The sequence below is a fragment of the Idiotropiscis lumnitzeri genome, chromosome 2 (genome assembly GCF_059441095.1).
Source record: "Idiotropiscis lumnitzeri isolate Australia: NSW breed Sydney's pygmy pipehorse chromosome 2, RoL_Ilum_1.0, whole genome shotgun sequence".
NCBI lineage: Eukaryota > Metazoa > Chordata > Actinopteri > Syngnathiformes > Syngnathidae > Idiotropiscis > Idiotropiscis lumnitzeri.
Window position 1 is genome coordinate 30,873,082 of NC_142392.1, and position 23,115 is coordinate 30,896,196.

A 23,115-nucleotide genomic window follows, 5' to 3' on the forward strand; every position below is an offset into this window, starting at 1 on the left:
TACTTAAGCAGCCGACGCGGACATACCCGCGTCGGATTATTGTCCCACGTTGCTCATGCTATTGCTCATGCTCTCGTTCACAGATTGTTCTGCTCGCGATTTGCTCTCGTTCTGTTGTTTGCGTTTTCATGTTTTGAATTTCACCAGCTACTCTTCGGCTCGCTTTAAGTTTATCGTCTCAATTGGATTTTGTCTTCACCCTTTCGTGGTAAGCATTGTTTTTCGGTTTCTTGCGTTGCAAGCGTTTTCTGTTGATTCCTTATTTTTTCCTGGAGTGACTCGGTCTCCCAGCGTTTTGTGTTTCGCCTCTCCGGCGGCTGTACTCATAGAACCCTTGCGGTTACTAAATTTATAGATACTGCATCATAGTGATTATTGTGTATTGCTTGACGGCTTCCAATAAACATCCTGTCAATCAATTCCTCCTGAGTCTGCGATTAAGGATCCACCTTCCACCGCTTTCCAGCCTCGGCTGGGAAGCGGTCCTGACAAAAGTTCCACTTTGTACTTGGGTGTCATTCCTGCACTCATTTTCAAACGCCAATCTCAACAAATCCGCACTTGATCTGTGCTTGGCGATAACTCGTGTGCTTCTCTTTGTTCGACGAGATGAAAGAAAGATGGCATCGTTTTTCAAAGTCGCACTGAAAGGATTTCCTTCGAGAAAACCGCAGTCTGTTCGGCACTAAAGCGGAAGAGCAGGCCACACCCCGCTGTGATATGATTGGCTGCTGGCTTTGTAGAGCACTGTCACCAACTCACCGACAGATGTCACCATTTGCGATGCAAATCATTGTTATCTTCTTCTAAACATTGGAAAAACGTACGATTTGAACCGTATGCACATGAAGAAACATTTTTGTCAGGTTCATCAATCAATTTATTTTTAAAGTTTATCTTACCCCTGGTGTTCCGTGTTGTCCCTGCTGGTTCAGTCGGACGGTGACCGAGCCGCGCGTCGGGATGTTCTAGAGAGGCTGACCTCGAGATGAGGGTTTTAATACGAGTTGCTGTGCACAGTCTTTCTCCAGCCATCACTGTTCCCTCCGCTCAATCCAGTCACCATCCAGCCCGAACTTTGAAATGTCGCGGGAGAATCACATCAAATGTGGTGAAGTGATGCTTACCATGACAAGTAGGAAATTCAGAGACAAAATAGACACGGACACCAAGTGGCAAGAGTCTGGCAGCCAGGAGAGATGATACCCCAGTGATCCTGTCGAATCTCTGAAGCTTACTGCACCTCCCTGGGCCTTTTATTGAAAATCACGAGTTATATCACAATACAGGTTTACACAACAGATCAAGGGTATGTTTATTCTGGTCGCAGCTGTTGTTGATCCTGCTCACGTCCGCACTTCTTTCATGTTGATTTGGAGTCGACTTAACCTGGGTGCAGGTGGCTGTTCCCAGAGTTGTGAGTTAATGTGTGAACCAAAATTAGCAACAAAACCTATACCGTGTAGTTAATGTTGTGCCGTGTGATATCAACTTCTCTTGATTACATTTGTTAATAATTGTTCTTATGTTATTTCTCTGTAGCCACTTCATAAGAATTTCTTTATTATTCTCGACATTCTTTTTTAGCATAGGTGTCGTCGTAGTAGCAGCAGACTTCAGCAAACATCTCTTATCAGGATTCAGCACGATGCTGCTTGCATCAGCTTTTCTCCTGCATTTCCACTCAAACTGCAAACACTCAAGCATAATCTACTTCACTAGATTGCAACATGTTATATGCTTATATGCACTACGTATTAAAATAAAGCTGTGTCACGACAAATGTATACCTCTTAATATTATTCTAACAGGTATAATTGACAAAATGATATTTTTTTTCCGAAGTGAGATTCTGCTTTGCAACAAACCCCAAACGCTTGATAGAGCTCAACCTAGAAAGTGTATTTAGCCAGTCAGAAATGTATTCAGAAAGTGTAATATTAAATGTATGTGAGGGGATATTTGAAGAGTTTGAGTTTTGTTCAATGGACCATACATATACGAGCCAGCCTAACACAGCGAGAAAACCAGCGCTGACTCCAGTCACCATCAAGTTGCCAACTCCTGACATACCAAAACCTTTGAGAGAAACTGAGCCGATTTGCGTTTCTCTTTCTGGTTCTTTTTATAGTTCAACTTCTACATCAGTTTTTAACCTTTTCACACAGCGTAATGAAGGCCAGTTGAGCAAGTGGAACAAGTGATTTTATTGATGATAGTGAAAGGCACCGATTGCATAAGCACTGTTTCTTCTCACACCTTTTCCATTAGGTACGATTAAAAAGACAACTGAAAAGCATAACGTTAACAAATGTTCCAGGCAAAGGCAATTAATTTCCTTTACATGTTTGATGTAAACACACCAAAAAAAATCATCATCACTCAGACACAATGGTTCTTCTGGCAATGATCACATTGGCTTGGTGTCAATAAAAGAGCTTTGCAAAATTCAACGTTTCATGTTTTATTCAAAATCAAAATTTACACAAAGAGTCAGTTCCTTCAGTTTTTTGTTTTCTTTTTTTTAAGCTTCAAGGATCGCTGCTTTTCTCACCAGCACAATTGTGACTCTCCGCATGCTGTTTAGCGGAGAATTTTTTAGCACAAACGCTGCAACTGAATGTCTTGTCTCCACTGTGTGTTCTTGTGTGGCGTCGTAAATGAGACCTTCGAGAGAAACTCTTGCCACAAACTGAGCAGGAAAAAGGTTTTTCTCCAGTGTGTGTTCTTGTGTGCCTTGTTAAATGAGAATTTCGAGAGAAACTCTTGCCACAAACTGAGCAGGAAAAAGGTTTTTCACCACTGTGCGTTCTTGTGTGGATTGTTATATCAAACTTTTGAGAGAAGCTTTTACCACAAACCAAGCAGGAAAATGGTTTTTCTCCAGTGTGTGTTCTTGTGTGAATTATTAAATGAGACTTTTGAGAGAAGCTTTTGCCACAAACTGAGCAGGAAAAAGGTTTTTCTCCACTGTGTATTCTTGTGTGGTATTTTAAACTTGATTTTAGAGAAAAGGTTTTACCACAAACCAAGCAGGAAAATGGCTTTTCTCCAGTGTGTATTCTTTTGTGGTATGTTAAACTTGAATTTCGAGAGAAGCTTATGCCACAAACTGAGCAAGAAAAAGGTTTTTCTCCAGTGTGTGTTCTTGTGTGGTATTTTAAACTTGATTTTAGAGAAAAGGTTTTACCACAAACCAAGCAGGAAAATGGCTTTTCTCCAGTGTGTATTCTTTTGTGGTATGTTAAACTTGAATTTCGAGAGAAGCTTATGCCACAAACTGAGCAAGAAAAAGGTTTTTCTCCACTGTGCGTTCTCGTGTGCCTTACTAAATGAGACTTTTGAGAGAAGCTTTTGCCACAAACCGAGCAGGAAAAAGGTTTTACTCCACTGTGTGTTCTTGTGTGCCTTACTAAATAAGACTTTCGAGAGAAGCTTTTGCCACAAACTGAGCAGGAAAAAGGTTTTTCACCACTGTGTGTTTTTCTGTGCCCTTTTAAAGACAACTTTGAAGATAATGAGTCAGTGTGACATGCCCTTTCACCTTTGGCTTGCCCATCATCATCATCATCGTCATGAGTGTCTGATAATGTGTCCTCATTATGTACTTGTGATGGTCCCCAGTGGTCTTCATCACCTTCTTTTGTCCCGTGATGACTTGAGCTGCTGCTTGTAGGCTCCGCCCCTCTGTTGTCCTTGTTTTCATCTTCAGTCTTTATAGGGACAACGTTCACTGGTGACTTGTTGATCTCCTCCTCCTCCTTTTTGATGTTAGTCAAATCTGGCTCCTCTTTCACAGAACAGAGATCATTTTGTCTGACGTCTGCAGGACACAAAAAGACAAATTTGGTTTGGTCAAGTCAAAGCTCAGGCGGCGACTTTGTCTTATATTGTTTCTCCCGTGCTACCTTGACTTGTGCCTTCCTCATACGGAGCAATGCGTGCGACCCCAACTTGGACCGGACCATGGGGGCATTTCACAAAATTACATCCTCCGATGTAAACCTCCCTATCGCAGCACAACAGTGATAAACGAGTATTTAAAAAGGAAGCATGTTGCGGCTGATGCCCGATTTCATTCTGGACAAAGTCACAGACGTTTCTGGAAGCAAGCTGAAGTTAGCACACACAGGCTATTGTGTGCGTCTGATGGAACACCTGTTGTGGGACCCGAACATATTGATGCAGACCACTGGGGGCCATCGCAACATAATGTCATCGATAAAATAAACCTCCCTTTTGATGCCCGATTTCATTCCTGACATGGTCACAGACATCCTACGATGTAAACCTCCTTTTAGCAGCACAACAGTGATAAACGAGTATTGAAAAGGGAAGCACGTTGCGGCTGATGCCCGATTTAATTCCTGACATAGTCACAGACGTTTCTGGAAGCGAGCTGAAGTTAGCACACACAGGCTATTGTGTGCGTCTGATGGAACACCTGTTGTGGGACCCTAACTTATTAATGGGGGCCATCGCAACTAAAGGAGTGGAAGAGTTTAAACCTGGCTAGTTTTATTCAATGTCCTGCATCTTGTGTCACTGTTATTCTGTGGAATGCTGTGTGTGTGGCTGGTGAAGCTGGACAAAGAAAGTGAAAGAATGTGAAGGTTTGGGAGGTTTTAGGTTGGTGCCTGGCGGAGACAGATACCTCGAGGGGGAAGGGGTCGACAAGAAACTGGACCCTTCAACTACAAGCAGGAGGAGCCACCACTTGAAGAAAGACCAAGAAAAGCAAGCAAAAGTTAACTGCAGCGTACACATAGCCAATAGAATCATGCCAGGATGCCTTAGTCTCTGTGTCATTTGCATATTGTGTCTATAAATTAATGCTGAACAGCGAAGACAGAGAGAGCTGTATTGAGAGGGACCCAAGCCCAAAGTGTAGACTTGTGTGTTAGGAATAAATCCACTCGTGTGTGAAAATGCCGGCTTCCTGATACCTTTCTATTGCAGAACGAGCGCGCATATTGTTGGATGAGTGAGAGTTGGGTAAAGTCACAAATTGGAGTCAGATTATTAATTTGAGTTTACATTGGTTTAAAATTAAATTCTAAAATTGATTTAAAGATAAATTCCAACACAACATTATGTCATTGATAGAATAGGAATCCTTCAAGCGAAATATGTTTTCAAGTATTTCATTTTGCATTGATAGATAGTTTCATCGTGGGTACTTTTTGCTTCCATTATAATCTGGATCCCTAAAAGAATTAAAGGGGCCCTGGAATCAGAGTCGTGATTTATTGTATGATTTACGTTTGGGTTTTTTTTTTTACCCAAAATGACATTTATCCTGCGAGTAAGTTATGACATTACCCTTTTTATTTTTATAAAATTTCTGTTTTGAAATAAATTTTAAAACAAAATTACGTTTGAAGAGTAAAAGTTCTTACACATAAGTATTAAGCAACAACACTTTCACTCTGACTTTCATGTTGACATATTTGAATAATGACTGTATATTTTAAAGTTATCCAATATGTATTAAAATTAGACTAAGAAACACCATAATATTATTCGAGTTCATTGAATTATTTTGTACCTGCAATGATGTATAACAGCCATAGGGTGTCAGTAATGAGTAACAAAGTAACACAAAACCTCCCATTGTTCCGTCATCATTGTCATTTGCAAAAATTACCAGGAACTATGAGTTGTGAGGGAGATGCAAACCACCTGGGCCACACGAACTTTATTACCAGGAACTAAATGTTCCTGGGCTTGTTGGTAGAAAAGGGGGATGTGACGTTTTCCCTTTTTAAGCCCATAGCAAGCCAAAGATGCAGATGCATTCCTTAGAGCATGCGCTTGTTCACTGATGAGATCCGTGCAACCTTGGATGGATGAATTAAATGTATTTTAAATGTTTGGATGAGGTGAAACGATGCACATGTGCACAAAACAATGCAGAGCCACCGGAGTTTCATTGACAGAGCCAGTAAAAGTTTCATAAATAAATAAGACCAATACGTACTTGATTTATTAAAAAAAACGTAATCCTTTGTGCTTTATCCACTAAAATTAATCAACCGCCTTTGATCTTTTTGCCGCAGTGTGCACAGTTTTGAGAGTCAGGTCGAATCATTCCATAAGGAATTGCTTGAACTAGATATGTCAGAGAAGTTATTGTCAAAAACGAGACAAGCCTTCATAAATGAATCACCCAGCCAAGATTGTCTTTGTCACTTGCGAGGAGCAGTCCGCCAAAGAGAAAAGCGTTCCCGCTCCTGTGCTGCGTTTCATTGAAGCACAGGAAAGCAATTTGTATGTCAACTCATAAAGAATGGAAAAACATGAACACTTTGACTTTATACCACCCGTCCACACGCTTCCTGTTGTTCGAACGGTTTCAGCTTACAAGACATGTTTGGGTCACACTTCTGTTCAATGCGAGCGAAACGGTTTCCTGTCAAACACTGTTCAAGACGTGCATCTGTTTTTGTGGCTTCCTGCTAAACTGCCAGCATGGACACAACTCTGTTACCACTGAACTCACGTTTTCCTGTTTAAGAGGTCCATGTTTTTGTGACCTTCTATTAACCCGTAAGCATAGTTTTGAAACATGATGACATGACAAACTTAATTTCTTTCACAATAAAATAAAAACTTTCGCAGATAAAGCAAAAACAAATTGGAGAAGCAGTGGAGCAGAGCACAACATCAGTCAGACCCCGGGTCCACAAGCCCTCTGGCAGAGACGCAAACAGAGCTTTCGCTTCAGAGTGACCCATTCACTGTCTACCATACTGTCGAGAAATTCGGAAAATGTTCCATAAGAGAAGAATTCGGAATGGGTGCTGAAACACCACACCCTGCTAGTGACATGGAGTATTCTACATCTTAAATTAACTCTGCCAAAAGTCTTCACCAATGGGCCGAAATCTTTAGTATGATGATGCGCACCCATAGTTAATGTGATTTGTGGCTCAGCGAACATAGACAATTCATACCGTTTCCTCTGCTCTGGGGCAAGGCACACATGCGAGGCAGCACCGGTAGACATCACAAATACATAATCCTAATGCAAGACGCACTTCTGACACTCGAAATTGGGTGAATGCATCCTGAAAAACCAAATCATCAGAACTCAGTGTTCAATGCAAAGGACCAATTGGTGGTTTGAAAGGGTGGAGGCGGCTACACCGCGCAGACCAGAGCAGGAACAGGACGTACCACCCGCGGGAGGATGGAGACCCTGGTCTCAGAGCTGCCCAGTCTACTGGAACGGAGGACAACATATGCTTCCCCCGGCGGACGTGCACAGTCAAATTCAGTCCCTTCTTGAAATTCAGTCCCACTCGAATTCCAGTGTTTGTTTCACAGGTGCGGTTTCGGTGCATGGCAGTGACTCGCCAATCTCAAGAGGCCTACAAGCGTAACAGTGTTGTTGTTCACTGGGATATGCAGAAGGAACTTGCAAAGCGTGGAATATCTTGTTCCACCATCAAAAACTGTTGTCCATCAATCGTCACCGGAATGCCAAGAATTGCCGGTCCTTGAATGCTGAGGCTCCGCGGGCACCCCTATCGTGGAATGTGGTCCCAATCGGGTTGAGGCGTCAACTGTGCGTTTGGAAGCCATAGAAGCGTTGTCGGAGGAGGGGGTAGCGATGGCGCCCCGGTGCTAGTGGAGCTCTTTGTGACTGGCATGGTGCTGGACCACAGGATGGCACATTTCAGGAAGTGGCTCGGTTTGGACCGCTCATCACCCAGTGACCCCACAGCAAGAGCACGTCCCACTCACAACCCATGTCTATAACCACCCCTACTTCTGTTACGTGACCTTGTTGACTGGCCGGTGCGGACAACAATCCTGCTGTGGCACTGCGTCACCAGAATCTGGCCAAGGAGCAGCGGAAACGGAAAGAGCAGAAGCAATGGGAGCTGTGTGCGTCGGCTGCAGCATGAGCTGCTTCCGCCCCGTTTTATTAAATTTTTTTCCCCCCATATTCTTTTTTCCTTTCCCGGTGAATTAGCACTCTTGGCCCCCTGAACCCGCGAGTGTAACAATTCTTTTTCTCCATCCAATCCAATATTTTCTTTCATCGATGCAAAAACGGGGGTTCTACTCATACTGATTAGCAGTTTCTCATTGACGGACTGTTTCGCTTGATGTCAGTAACTGGGAGGCGCACGCCCTCGAGGACGACCACCCGGCACAGCTGAGTGGTGGTGACACTATTGGACGTGTCACTGGCGGAAGCTTCAATCCATTCGCGTCTCGCCCCGTCTCCCATAAGAGCTCACCAACTTAATCCCTCATCATATTTTACAAATGCCAATTTGTTTTGTCTTCTGTTTATGATTCATATTCAATCCCCATGAACACGTCAACTATAATTTAGCTCCTCTTTTTTAACCAACTAATACAGTGATTCTCAAATAATGGGGCGCGGTGCGATGCTGAGGGGGGCGCGTGGGTTGATGACAGTGCGCCACATAGCCAGCAGCCAATCATATCACAGCGGGGTGTGTCCTGTTCTTCCGCTTTAGTGCAGAACAGACTGCAGTTTTCACAAAGGAAATCCATTCCACGCTACTTTAAAAAAAAAACGACGCCATCTTTCATTCGTCTCGTCGAACAAATAGAAGCACACGAGTTATCGCCAAGCAGAGGTCAAGTGCGGATTTGTTGGGATTGGCGTTTGAAAATGTGTGCTCGAACGACACCCAAGTACAAAGAGGAACTTTGTAGAATAAAAGAAGAGAACGAGCAACATCTTCAACTGCTGGGCAAAATTTGCAAGCAGCCTCGTGTTGTGCTACACCAGTGATTCGGCGCGCGGTGCGATGCTGGGGGGGGCGCGTGGGACCCTGGGGAACATAATTTTTTGCATGGTTTTGGGACCGAAAAAGGCGATCTCAGACAACGCGAGTTTGAGCTCGTCTAAGCTGTTTTTACCCCGAGTTCACGCAGTACTGGTTTTAAAAAAAAAAAACGTGTCGCCCTGTCACGCAGTACTGATTAACAAAAACAAAAAGCGTCGCCCCGTCGCTCGTTGACCCGGAAGTGATTTCTTTCGCCGCTCTTTAAATGCCAAGCTATCTTGCGGCGCAGCAGAGCGAGCAAGGAGGCGCGAAGCGCGCTAATCGCTAAAATGAATTGCTTCGATGGACGCTCAACTTTGAAAAGAAGTCTGACTCAAACCGCGTTCGGGCGGAGAGCCAGCAGCTATGAACAGAAATGTTGGATTGCAACCATTACGTATCCAAAAAAATAAGACGATGGCTACGTGAGCACTTTAGCAGACGCTCTCAGGCTGGAACACGGAAATGGCTGACGTCATCACAACGAAGCGGTTCGACGTCAAACAGATTGTGAACATAAAAAAAAATGTATAGTCAACAAATTGCTTTATGTTATTTATATAGAATTTTTGTTTCAAATCCCCATGGCTCTTTTTGTCTTTTCTATATTAGGTACGTATTAATAACTGTTTGGGATATTTTATTGACAATCTAACATTAATATACAAAGAACATGTACATGAGTACGAAATGTAAAAAAAACTGTAGTGGGGGGGCGCAAATTTATTTTCTTCTTGGTAGGGGGGGCGTGACAGGAAATAATCGAGAACCACTGAACTAATATAACCCCGTTTTCCTCAACCAATGAGTCAGTATAATTTGAAGTGGATTATGCGCAGACTAAAAATTTCCAATTTAATTTACATCAATTTACTGTATATCAAAAGTCCCCTCATAACATGATAATTCATGACATTCCTGTCATTTCCATCTGAAAATGTCGTTCCATTAATTGAATTACTGTAGTACATCCGTCGCCAAACTGAAGTATGTTTTTTTTTTTGTTTTACATGACCTTTAACCTTGCATGTTCTGTTTCAACAAAATTGTATCTCTTATCAGTATCCCTGTTTCATGAGTTGCTGCCGGGGGCAAAAAGAAGGGGTTCAGAGAGGAATTTCACCCTCAGGGGCAATCCCAAACTTTTGTTTCCAGGACATTGTAACACTCTGGGCTGGTTTGTTGTTCTTCTTATTGCAATTTTACTGCATTCAATCTTCCTCGAGACTGAATACGTTCTCGTGTTTGCCAAATAGTTAATCCTAGTTTCTCACTTTAGCTTTTCACAGTCAAGATATGAACTTTTTCAACTGCACAATCACTTCATTGAGGTCTAATTATCAATTGTTTACCATAGTCAGACTTTTGCCGTCAAACAGACCTGTTCCTTAACCATATGTTAACGTTTTCATCAGTCAGAGCTTTTCCATGTTGACAAATCACATTCCACAGAACATGCATTCATCCTTTTATGATCTTAGATTTCTCTATTTAAATCACCGCTTCTTGCAGTGAAGAATAATTTCACCCCAATGATTATGTAGCCAATTATCTTTCTCATTCTAATTTTGCTTTAGTTATTATCCAAAATTTTTAAAATTTTTTATGCTGGATCTTTCAATGCACACTAAGACGCACACGCGTTAGTTGAACTGATAAAACGGAATATTAATGCAATAACATTTGGGTTTTAGAAGGGGCAATTCTTTCTACAAAGGAGGGACTGGCACTGGTTTATAACTATCACCCCTTATCTCCTGCGTGGGGGCTGCCTGACTTCCTGGTCCCACAGTAGATGGAGGTGAGACCACAGCGCTCTGCTTGCATTCTTCCTGCTGGGCCCAATCTTCAACTCTTTCACCTCTGCATGATCATTGTTGACATGTCATATTAAAAATCCTTACATGCAAAAAACAATTATGAAAACAAAATACTGCACCTATCTCCCCCCTTTGACACATGCCCCACATGTGTGAACACAAATAACAATAAAAACAAACGAAGCAGCAACCCCCCTAATTAGGCCGAACTTCCACGTACTTTCATCTCATCTCTTCACAAACCCCTGCGTACATCCTGTGCCAATACAGGGCGGACCGCAGCCAGGTTTTTGATTTTGCGTGGCCTTGACCAGAACACGAGTAATCACAGGGTACGTATCTGAACAGCGTATCTCTTGCTACGTAGCAGCGAAACCGTCGGGACCTCCACACAACGGTACGCCTCGATCCTTACTGTGTTCCATGCCACAAAGTGCCCAATACGATACGTGGAAGCGCGCTTCTCTTCATTATTTCTATTTCCAGCTCATAATTTTCCTGCTAAAATTTACACCATGGCCAGGGTTTGTGCTCAAACTGAGCTTATTCACGACTATGTTGTCTATAGCTATAATTGTACACTTCTTATTTCTCATCTCTTTAACCACAAGACCTTTCTTTTCTTTATCTTCTGCACATTTCTCCCACACTCGTCCCCATTTACTGAGTTCCCATCATCATTTTTTTAATCATTTATAGAGGCCTCTTGTTTAAACAATAATTGAAACTAACACAGGGACATTTTCCATGACCAATCAGCCAGCAGACCCACACGCACAAGCTCTCTTAAACGACCCCAAAAGCCCCGACCGCTTGGACACAGGCGCACAACACCCATTGTGAGTAAAAGCATCTCACCTAAAGTTCAGCCGGTCGGCTGTTGAACGCCTGCGCCCCAGCACCCTGAGACCCTCAATGGAGCAAAATGCCAAAAATGAGGTATATTTTGTTGTTGATGTGTGGGTCTGGCTCAGCTTCCCTCCGGACAGGTCGCCCAGCATGGCAGAATTGGTGATGGAAAAAAATTCTCTGACACAGCCATTTTGGTTAGAAAGAGATTTTATTCTCGTCACATGCTGATGTCAAAAGAAGTCTCCCCAAAAAGAAAAAAGGGAAAGGTGTACCCTTCTCTCCGACGTTCCCTTCTTATTGGGCAGGGGTCTCAAACTAAATTTACCTGGGGGCCACTAGAGGCAGACTCTGGGTGAGGCTGGGCCGCATCAGGTTTTCCGCAAGAAAAAAAAAAAAAAAATCTAATCTTCTCAAATGTCTTTATTTTTATTTTTTAACACAAAATAGGATTTAAAAATAAATAAGCAATTAATAAGAAAATAAATAAGAAATTAATAAGAAAATTAATCCGTAATAAATAATAATAATGAGTCAAATGTCTGTCTTCACAGTTCTTTAATCTTCTTCTGAACATGAATTGTCATGAACATGAGTGGAACATTGAACATGAACTGATCTTCTGAACATGGCTTCTCATGCCTACATCTTGCTGCTAGAGACCTGGCAGCGCTTCCTTTCGCATAGCTGAGCCACGAACAAAAGTAAATTATAAAAACTCAGTTTATATTTCGATAAAGTTTTCAACCAGCCTGCTCACGAAATAAAAACCGGAAGTAATTTTCAGACGCCACAAAATCCGAACATTCATCAATCAAACCCCTACTAAAACATGGAAAAAAAAATTACAATCCTACCCTCGTTTTAAAGCTGAAGATGTGGTAGGTTCGTTCAGCTCCGCACAAAACACTGTAAAGTGCCAGTCATATCAAATTCGCGGGCCGCACGAACATTAAACTTTCATAATAAGGCGGGGGCCGCAAACTATCATCGCGCGGGCCGCAAATGGCCCGCGAGTTTGAGACCCCTGTTATAGGGAATGGCCACACCTGACATGAATATTGAAGGATTGTATTATGATTGCTGGCATTATTTTAAACACTTACGGGACAGAAGGTCAATTATTTAATTGAGCAGGTTCATATTTACTGAATATGTTCAACATTGATTAAGCAAAAAGCATTTATCAAATGAAAGTAGAAGTACAGTGCATCGATAAGATTGACTGGGATTGTAGTCATGGTGTTCACTGATGCATTCATATGCTAAATTGATATGACTTAGTTTAAATGTAAGACCTCAAAATTGCACACAGAGTATTTTCATGACCCACACTCTCATTCAGAACAAACAGATTCAGTCTGCTCAGGTCAAACTGATGACAAACCAGATCGCACTTCATGGACAAATACAATAAAACACATTCTCCACATAGGCCATAGAAGATACAAACATATCAAGTTGGGCCGGGGAGGACGTCACAGGGACACGATCAAGAACACCAAAAACACACAATTTGATCTGTGAAAACATACACCACACAATCTGTACACTGACAAGATTACAGGGGAATGTGAGCAGGAGAGACGGAGAGACTGCCGCCTGCCTGAGAAGGTCAGCCTTGGACGTGGAATGTGGGCCGGGCCGGGGGAAGGAGCAAGGACGACCGATTCAACCTACATGACCCTTGACATAGAAAACCTCCTAGAAAATGTGAGGCTGGGCTGAGATCAGCGCGCCATTTTTCGATTGTGCTCGTCCGAGTACAGTTTCTCGTCAGATTGAGAAAAAAACGCCCAGATATCTGTCTTTGTACTATTTCCTGAACTCCAGAAATCGAAGAAACTAAAATATCGCAACTGTAATCAGTTGTTGTTGAGTCTTTATTTGACCCTATTCTTCTTGAGTACAAAAAACGAACACGCATTGGAGCAATGTGGCCGTTAATGTATAACATTAGCAGCAGACATTCAGAAAAAGCAAACCTATGCGAATATACACAGTATATACGTAAACACACAAATCCCCATGTGTATATACACACTTACATCCCACAACATTTACAAGTGTAAGGAAACACTCAGAGAGAGAAAATTAATAAAATGCTGCAATGATAAAAAATACTGCTGTCATAACCCGTGTCGGTCATGTCAGTGTTTTTGTTATTATTTTCTTCACCTTCCTGCCATGTGCTCATTCTGTTTATTTAGTCAGCTGAGTGGGGCGTTCCCTCCAGCACTCGTTCCCCACCAGCCACGCACCTGTTCCCCGTTACCCTCACACACCTGATGCCCATCTGCTCCCCTAATTACTGGACTATATGAACACCTCACTCCGACAACTCATTTTCAGTGCATTGCTCCGTTACAGACTGTAACGACCGCTCTCTGATCTCGTTCATGCTCTTGTCCTCGCCCCCGCTCTCACCCCCGCTCTCGCCCCCGCTCTCGCCCCCGCTCTCGCCCCCTAGCATTTGTCCCTGTCCTTGCTCCTCACTCTTGTGATCCAGTTTGCCACGTTAAGTTCGCCTTTCTTATTTTGCACCCTGCCCCGTTGTCTGTCATTATTTTGGTCCCCTAATAAATTGCTTAAGTTACACCTTCTCCAGCTTCCTCGCATTCTGGGTCCACCTCCTCCTCGCCGACCGGCGACCCTGACAACTGCAATGATAAGACGACTGCAATAAATGAAGGATTGTATTATGATTGCTGGCATTATTTTAAACACTTACGGGACAGAAGGTCAATTATTTAATTTAGCAGGTTCATATTTACGGAATATGTTAAACATTGATGAAACAAAAAGCATTTATCAGATGAAAGTAGAAGCACGGGTCACAAGAATAACTGGGATTGTAGTCCTGTTTTCTGATTTATTATATTTTTCTCATCTGCTAAATTTATAGTACTTAGTTTAAATGTGTGAAATTTATTGAAATTGTGGGTAGTGAGAACAAATTTGCACACATAGCATTTCCATGAGCTGCATTCAGAGCACTTCATGGTCTAATACGACAAAGTACATTCTCCACATTGGCTGTAGAGATGCAAACATACCAAATTGGGCACTGGAGGACTCACGCAGACGCTATAAAAAAACACATTCTGAAAGACGGAACAATTGGAGATCAGAGCACATACGCATGCATAAACACAGACACACCCTTACACCTGCACATACATGTATACCTGCATATACATGTGCCCATACACACGCACACATGCACACCGACAAGATTCCAGAGCAATGCCAGCTGGAGAGACGGAGAGACTGCCCGCCGGAGAAGGCCAGCCTTGGCGTGCCAGTCTTGGGGACCAGACAGGAATCAACTATCCAGACGATGACTAACATGGGGAGGACCTTCCCTTGGACGTGGACCCGTGCCGTGGGAGGGAGCGAGGACGACCGATTCAACCTACATTACTCTTGACATAAAAAACTCCTATAAAAACTGAAGCTGGGCTGAAAGATGGTGCACATTTTTTGACTGTGCTCGCCCGAGTGCAGTTTCTCGTCAGATTAAGAAAAAGCCGCCCAGATATCTGTCTTTGTACTATTTCCTGAACTTCAGAAATGGAAGAAACTAAATATCGGAACTCTAATCAGTTGTTGAGTCTTTATTTGACCCTTTTCTTCTTGAGTACAAAAACCGAACACGCATTGGCGTAAGTTTGGCTTTTAAAAGTTGATTTACTAAATACTTCTCATTTCCACGGTGACTCAACTCCAACAATACTAAAGCTGTTGCTTTATGTTATTCTCTTTGTCTTTTCTATATTATGTACGTATTAATAACTGTGTTTGTTAATGTTAATAACGTTTTTGGCAAAAAACGTATTAGTAAATATTTATCATGTCACTGATGGTGTAGTGGTACACTCCCCTGAGTTGTGTGCAGGCAACGTGGGTTCAGTTCCCACTCAGTGACGGTGTCTATGTCTGCCCTGTGACTGGCTGGCGACCAGTTCAGGGTGTCGTGTGCCTTTCGCCCCGAAGTCAGCTGGGATTGGCTCCAGCACTCTCCCGCGACCCTGTTCAGGATAAGCGGTGAGGATAATGACATGACATGACAAATATTTGTCATCTCATCAATATTTGCACAACAGAGTACTGAGCTTCGAGATCCTCACGATAATAGTTCTCGAAACTATATTTCTTATCAATGTAGGTTCGTGAAGGGATATTTTATTGACAATCTAATCTCAATATACAAAGACAGAAAACAAATTGGTGGTGGGGGGGCGCGAATCTTTTTCTTCTTGGTAGGGGCGGGCGTGAAATAATTGAGAAGCACTGCTAGAATATGCAGACATTATATTCATACAATCTTGCAGCCCGAGTGAACCACAGCATTGTTGCAAGTTCGGTAGGAGAAACTTGAACGTCCCACTGCTGTTCCAGCAGCGGCTTCTCCGGGCATAGGCGGAAGTGACGTCGGAGCTGACTCGCTTTTGTGGCGTTATTTTAATTATTTTGTTACATTTTTTTAATCAACCGAATTAAAATATTACATAGAATATATATTAAAAGAGAACAGCCAGGTGTAAAAACAAACACAGAGGCAAAGAAATATATTTGAAAAATACGTGCTTAAAGCATGACGTCATTAGCAAGCGCGCAGCTTCCGAAGGACCTCGACCACATGGGGCTCCTAAGATGGCGGCTTGAAGAGACGGTGAATGTCGAGCTCTCAGCATAAAACGGATTTATAAGACATTCCCGGGTAAAACTAAGGTATACAATAGAGCCAGTCCGACGTCAATTGAACCCGATTTGAATTATTGAACCGCTGAAAATGCCAAAGTCGGGGAGAAGAAGTGAAAAAAGCGGGGAATGTGGAGAACAAGCCTCTGCTAATGCTAGCGACCACATCTTTAGCAACGTGATGGACGACGCTGTACATTTGACGAATGATGACTTTCCGCTGCTGCCTGTTACTCCAAGTAAGCCTCCGCTTGCCAAGAGACCTATTTTGTCCTACACCCTCGCTCAAGAAAGTGCTCTTTCTTCCGACGATGCTGTCCGCACTTTGGCCAACTTGATTAACTCAAGATGTGATGCTATTGAAAAAATGGTGGACACTGTTCGCTCAGAAATAAAAGAGATGAATGGAAAAATAACCCTCGTTGAAAAACGTCTTGACAAAAATGAGGAGGCTGTCTTGACATACATGACGCGTGTTGTTGACTTGGATAGCTACGGGCGACGATGGAACTTGAGGCTACACGGACTACCAGAAGCAGAGAAGGAAGATGTACGCGCAGAGGTTATCGCTGTTTGCCAACACGTACTACCATCTGAAAAAGAGAAGTTTCCCGATGTTGTTGATGTGACTCATCGAGCAGGAAGAAAATTTCAAGACAATGCAAAGCCTCGCAATATCATCATCAGGTTCATCTCTCGTCGGATCAAAGAGGAACTCTGGAAAGCGGCAAAGAACAATGCATTTCTTCAGGCAAAGGGACTGCGCTTCACTGAGGACCTGACAAAGGAGGACCGCGATAATAGACAACGACTGTGGCCCAGAATTAAAAAGGCTCGAGAAGAGGGCAAGATGGCCTACTTTGTGGGTGGAAAGGGATACATCAATGGTTCAGAAGTTCGCATATAGAAGGGTTGGGTCATTGTTTCCTCAAAAGAGGAGACCTGGACTCTCTCAGGTGTATTGCAGTACTTTTCTCTTTTTTCTCAATCTTCTTGGGATCAAGTTTGAGTTGAAACCATGCTCCTAACCATTCTTATTTTCTTGAAATACTTTTCTAACTCAGGGTTCATTTAAAAAAAAAAAAAAAAAAGGGACTGTTCTTTTGGTATTATTAAACGGTTACATACTTAGTGTTTATAGCAACGCTATATTTATTTAATATGTAGCTATTATTACCTGGTCTTTATGACATGTTTACAAGTGCTGATCTCGACAATATACTTGATCTATCTTCAGGTTTACTTAAAGGTTTATCTTTAGCTCTAATTGTTTTCAACTGTTTGTTTAATGTTATTGAATCTTTCTTTTCTTTCTCTAAATGCTAGGGGTTTACGAAATTCTACAAAACGCAAAGCCTTGTTTCTTTTTGCCAAACAATTCAAAACAGACCTGGTCTATTTACAGGAAACTCACTCAGTCACAAATGATAAAAAATTCTGGAAATCACAATGGGGCAATAGTATGTGGCTTGCTCATGGCACTGAACATTCTGCTGGAGTTGCTACCTTAAAGAACAGATTTAACGGGGAAGTTTTGCTTACTGAATATGATCCAGCTGGTCACTGTGTTTGCCAAGCTATCCAAGTTAATGATCAAGTATACATAATAAGTAATATATATGGTTATAATAAAAAAACGGAAAATGATAATCTTATTAGGTCAATTGATGATTTATTGATTAACTGGTTAACTAAATTTCCTAATGCTGTGTTACTTATAGGGGGTGATTTTAATGTTATATTAGATAATAACATGGATAAATGGCCGCCTAGCTCGTCTAATCGGACAAACTCTAACTTAATTTCCTTTATGGATAAATTTGACCTTGATGATATATGGAGAGTAAAATATCCCATGAACAGAACATTTACATGGAGTAATAAAACAAGATCGAGCCAATCAAGAATTGACTTTTGGCTAATATCAAAGAGTGTTAATAAAAACAATATTGAGGTGGGCATACATCCTACCCCTCTCACAGATCATAAGGCTATATACATTAAGATTAACTTGTCGACATCTCAACTTGGTAATGCACGCTCGGCATATTGGAAACTTAATAGCTCATTACTCACAGATGATATTGTTAAAAAGGAGGTAAAAAAATTAATTTCTCACTTCATGTCTAAAGCTATAAATGAAAAACAATTCTGCACTAATTGGGAACTTTTGAAATTTGAACTTGGTAAGTTTTTCAGGAAATTTAGTAGTGAGTTGGCTAAATCCAGAAGGGGTGAAGAATCGAATGTGATATCAAGAATCACCTGCTTATCCTCCAAACCCTTTGATAATTTGACAGCGGCAGAAAAAGTGGAACTATCTACTCTGCAAACGAAATTAGATGAACTTTACGTTCAAAAAGCTAAAGGAGCATTTATTAGGTCCAGAACAAGATGGCTGGAGGAAGGGGAACAGAACTCGCATTACTTTTTTAATTTAGAAAAACGTCATGCCACTATTAATAAAATAAATAAATTAAATGTTGATGGAACACTTACAGAAGACCACAATCTTATAGCGAAATACTGTTGCCGTTTTTATACAAATTTATACAGTTCTAAATTTTGTCAGGCGTCAACCGAGGCCCTTTTGAATCCTTTAATTGTTAAAACAATTACGGAAGCTGATATGGTCTTATGTGATAAACCTATTACACCAGAAGAAGTAAAAGAAGCAATTACTCTCCTAAAGAATAACAAATCTCCAGGTAGTGATGGATTAGTTTCAGAACTGTACAAATCCTTTGAATCTGAGTTGACTCCATTCCTTTTTGAAGTTTATGTAGAAAGTCTAAAAAGAGGAACACTTCCTATAACAATGACTCAAGGTTTAACGACATTAATTCCCAAACCAAACAAAGATAATACTCTGATTGATAATTGGCGTCCGATTTCGTTGCTTAATAATGATTACAAAATCTTTGCTCTGATATTTGCCAGAAGACTGAAAAGAATTTTGAACTTTCTTATTGATGAGACTCAGTCAGGATTTATGCCCAAACGACACATAACAAACAACATAAGACTAGTTATGGACATACTAGATTACTCTGATATTTTGGACCTTAATGGCTTTATTTTATTTCTTGACTTTTATAAAGCCTTCGATACAGTTGAACATCAGTTCATAATTCATTCATTAATTAAATTTGGCTTTGGTAATTATTTTTGCTCAGCTATGAAAACTCTCTATGAAAACGGTAATAGCTCCATTAAACTATCAGGTGGCACGTCCCCTCGATTTAAAATCTCTAGAGGTATACGGCAGGGCTGTCCTGCCTCTCCATATCTGTTTTTAATCGTGGCACAAATGATGGCTTATCATATCCAAAGTAGTGCTGTTGAAGGCATTTCTCTCCTCGGCAAAGAATTAATACTGACACAACTAGCAGACGATTCAACACTTTTTTTGAAAAATGAAAACCAAATTCCTATTGCTATCAAAACAATCGGGGAATTCTCAAGGGCCTCCGGTTTATGCCTGAACATTAAAAAATGTGAACTTATTGCTATTAAAAACTGTGATAATTCTGAGCTGTATAACATTCCCATAAGAAATGAAGTGAGATATTTAGGTATCTTGATAACAAAAGATCAAAAAATGAGATGCGCTACAAATTTCTCTCCAATTATTAAAAGTACCCATAACAAATTAAACCAATGGCTTCTTCGTGATCTGTCTTTGAGAGGTAGGATCTTGCTTGCCAAGTCAGAAGGACTCTCTCGTCTTATATATGCGGCGATGGCATTACATGTCAATAAGGAGATCCTTAAAGACATTGACAGAATACTATATAACTTTATTTGGAAAAACAGACATCATCATCTAAAAAAGACTGTCGTTATGAATTCTTATGAAACTGGTGGCCTTAACTTTTTGGATTTTCTTACACTGAATAATACTTTTAAGATCAATTGGATCAAGCAAATGTATCAAAACTCCGACTCAATATGGAATCTTATTCCTCTCCATATGTTATCAAAGCTGGGTGGTATTGATTTATTTCTTGTCAGCAATTATAACATTGATAAAATCCCTGTTAAATTGTCAGCTTTTCACCGCCAGGCATTTCTTTCTTGGTCACTTATCTACAAACACAATTTTTCACCCCATAAGTATTTGATCTGGAATAACAAGGATATTCTTTATAAGCATAAGTCACTCTTTCTGGAGTACTGGTTCCAAAACAAAATCATCTGGGTCGATCAGCTGTTTAATAATGAAGGACTTCTGTTTACATATGAGGAATTTCTTAGGAAATATCGTATACCTGTGACACCTGGTGATTTTGCCAAAGTCTTTGGAGCCATCCCCACTGGTGTTTGCATGCTTTTCAAAGGTCAGAAGCGTTTGGATTATTACAAAACCGATTATCTCTCCCCAACTACCATAACCGTGGGGAAGGTGTGTTTACTTAGCGGCTCCATTAATAACAATAGGCTCATAAGGAACATGCTCCAGAAAGACGTTACAACATTACCCTATGTTATTCCACACTGGAATATGTTTGTTAATGATATACCGTGGAAAAAAGTCTGGCTCCAATCAAGCAAATATCTAATCACAAACAAAATTAAAGAAATATCTTTTAAATTGATACATAAATTCTACCCATCCAAAATGGATATAAACAAACTATTTAAGATCGGTATTAACACGGACTGTAGTTTTTGTAACAAGTGCCCTGAATCTGTTACTCACTTATTTTGGTATTGCCCTTATGTTCATTTGTTATGGCAGAAATTATGTGATTTTATACATAATAATATTGAAAGTGATATAAGAATTGCTTGGAAAAATGTGTTGTTTGGTTTCTTTGAGGATAACATGGACAAAAGAAATGTATTTTATTTGATAAATCTTTTGATTATAATGGTAAAATACCATATTCACTCCTGTAAATTTCGTGGAAAGAAACCATGCTTTATTGTTTTTTACAACGATTTTCAACAGTACATCCATTCCATCAAATATTCTTTTAAACAAAAGGCTCATAAAACAATAGAGATCTGCAAAAACTTGAAGGTGTTTATATAGTCCTATTTTTTCTGCCCCAAGCAAGTTGTTCCCTAATATCTTTATTTATTCTTTATTTATTTATTTTATTTGTTTCTATTTCTCCGTTAATCTATCTGTATTTTTACTTAATAGTTATATTATTCTTTTCCACTATATTCATGATCGTTTTCTTGTCCAATTGTTCGATTTACTATAATGACTTTTACATTTGTCTAATTGTTGTATTTTCTGCAGTTTGCAATAAAGAAAAAAAATAAAATAAAAATAACGAATGCAGGGAGAGAGCCAAGATGGCTGCGACGTAAGAGAACGTATGTTGTTCAGATAGTCAAGGGGTTTTGTGATTAACACCAAGTTATGTAAGTACAAGTTGATTTTTTTAAGCTTTCACGCATCCAACCTTGTATTTTGAAGTGAGACACGTTTTTTTTTGGATGGGAAAGGGAGTTAAAGGGAAGAAAAGGAAGAAAAGCAATAACTTGTCGACAGCGGAGTCCTCAGTCATGCCCAGCGACGACACAACTGCCGCGGTAACAATGGAAGAAGTTGATGGAAATATGGAACTTTCAAGCTTTAAATTGCCCCAGAACGGTACTCCAAAAAAACCGGCACCGAAAAGAGCAAAGCGAAGATGAAGGTGGTATACTAGCGGCAATTAAAGCTCTATCTGCTAAACACGATGAGACCTTTCAGAAAATTTCAACCATTGAGAAAACAACGGAGGCCACTTCACAAGAGCTTGCAAAACTAAATGCGACAGTCCAACAACTAACGTTAGATGTTGGACAACAAAAAGAAAAAGCAGTACAAATGGAGAAGGAAATTAAGAAACTCCAGGCTGAAAATAAACTCCTGAAAGCAAGTATTGCAGAGAGCCATCGCTACAGCCGTCGCTGGTCATTGAAGATTCACGGAATAAAGGAAGAAGACAACGAGAATATCCGGTCCAAAGTTATCACCATCCTGGAGGGAACTGCACCATCCACCCGAGGTTGCTTGAAGGAGGGGATTGACATCGTTCACCGCATTGGACAGAGACGTCCAGACGGCTCGACTCGCTCAACTATAGTCCTGTTTGCTTTGCGACGACGCCGGGATGCTGTTTGGAAGGAGGCGAGAGGTTCCAAGTTTCTTCTTGACAACAAGCTGAGGATCACCGAAGCTTTGTCCCCAGAGGATAAAGCTGCAAGAGAAAAGCTTTGGCCTTTGGTTCAGAAAGCAAGAGAAAGAGGGGGAAAAGCTGTTTTCCGTGGTCCTTTCGTCTTCATAAATGGGAAGAAGATGGACTTTCCACAGGTAACTTAAAATAAATTGGTCTTTTTGACTAAAGTGGGCTAATCCGGAACAAAACTGTAGAATGTTTGAGACTGTGCAGACTTTCATGGGACCCCTTTTGGAGACAATTATTATTTAATGTGAACTTGATTTTAAATAATTTGTTATTTTAATTATTTGGTTGTTTTATAGTTTATAATTTATTTAATTTCTACACTAGTATATTTCGAATACAAGGTTGTTTTGAATTTTATAGAAAAGATTCGTTTTGATTACAAAAGGTTCCTTATATTTATGTGCGTGTGTGTGCGTGTATGTGTGTTTGTGTTTGTTTGTTTGTTTTTTTTAATATATCTTCTGTCTTACTTATTTATATATATTAATATACACATTTTATTTAATTATTATTCATTTATTTATTATTTATTTATTTTCTTTTTATATATTTATTTATTATTACGAAACTCGTTTTTTTCTACAAACCATTCCTATACTTTGTTGCACTAATCACTCGTCCTACAACTGTCTGACATCTTCAATCACTAAATAGTCTACACATACTTTAGATCCTTTATTCTTCAAATTTGTTTAACTCACGATTGTGCCGTGAGAGCAAAATGTTCTTTTACTAAAT

The 23,115-nt window shown here is 40.6% G+C and overlaps 1 protein-coding gene across 1 annotated transcript in view; it reads right to left on the minus strand.

Moving 5' to 3' along the window:
- Positions 1–2,231: 2,231 nt before the first annotated feature.
- The window catches only part of LOC148342291 (uncharacterized), a 33,433-nt gene continuing 12,549 nt past the window's right edge, over positions 2,232–23,115 (minus strand). The window contains exons 5-6 of the mRNA XM_088288120.1: positions 3,909–4,009; positions 2,232–3,823 (exon numbers count right to left, since the gene is read on the minus strand). Of these exons, the coding sequence (XP_088144246.1) occupies positions 2,532–3,823; positions 3,909–4,009 (1,393 nt within the window). The 3' untranslated portion in view covers positions 2,232–2,531. The remainder of the gene's footprint in view (positions 3,824–3,908; positions 4,010–23,115) is intronic.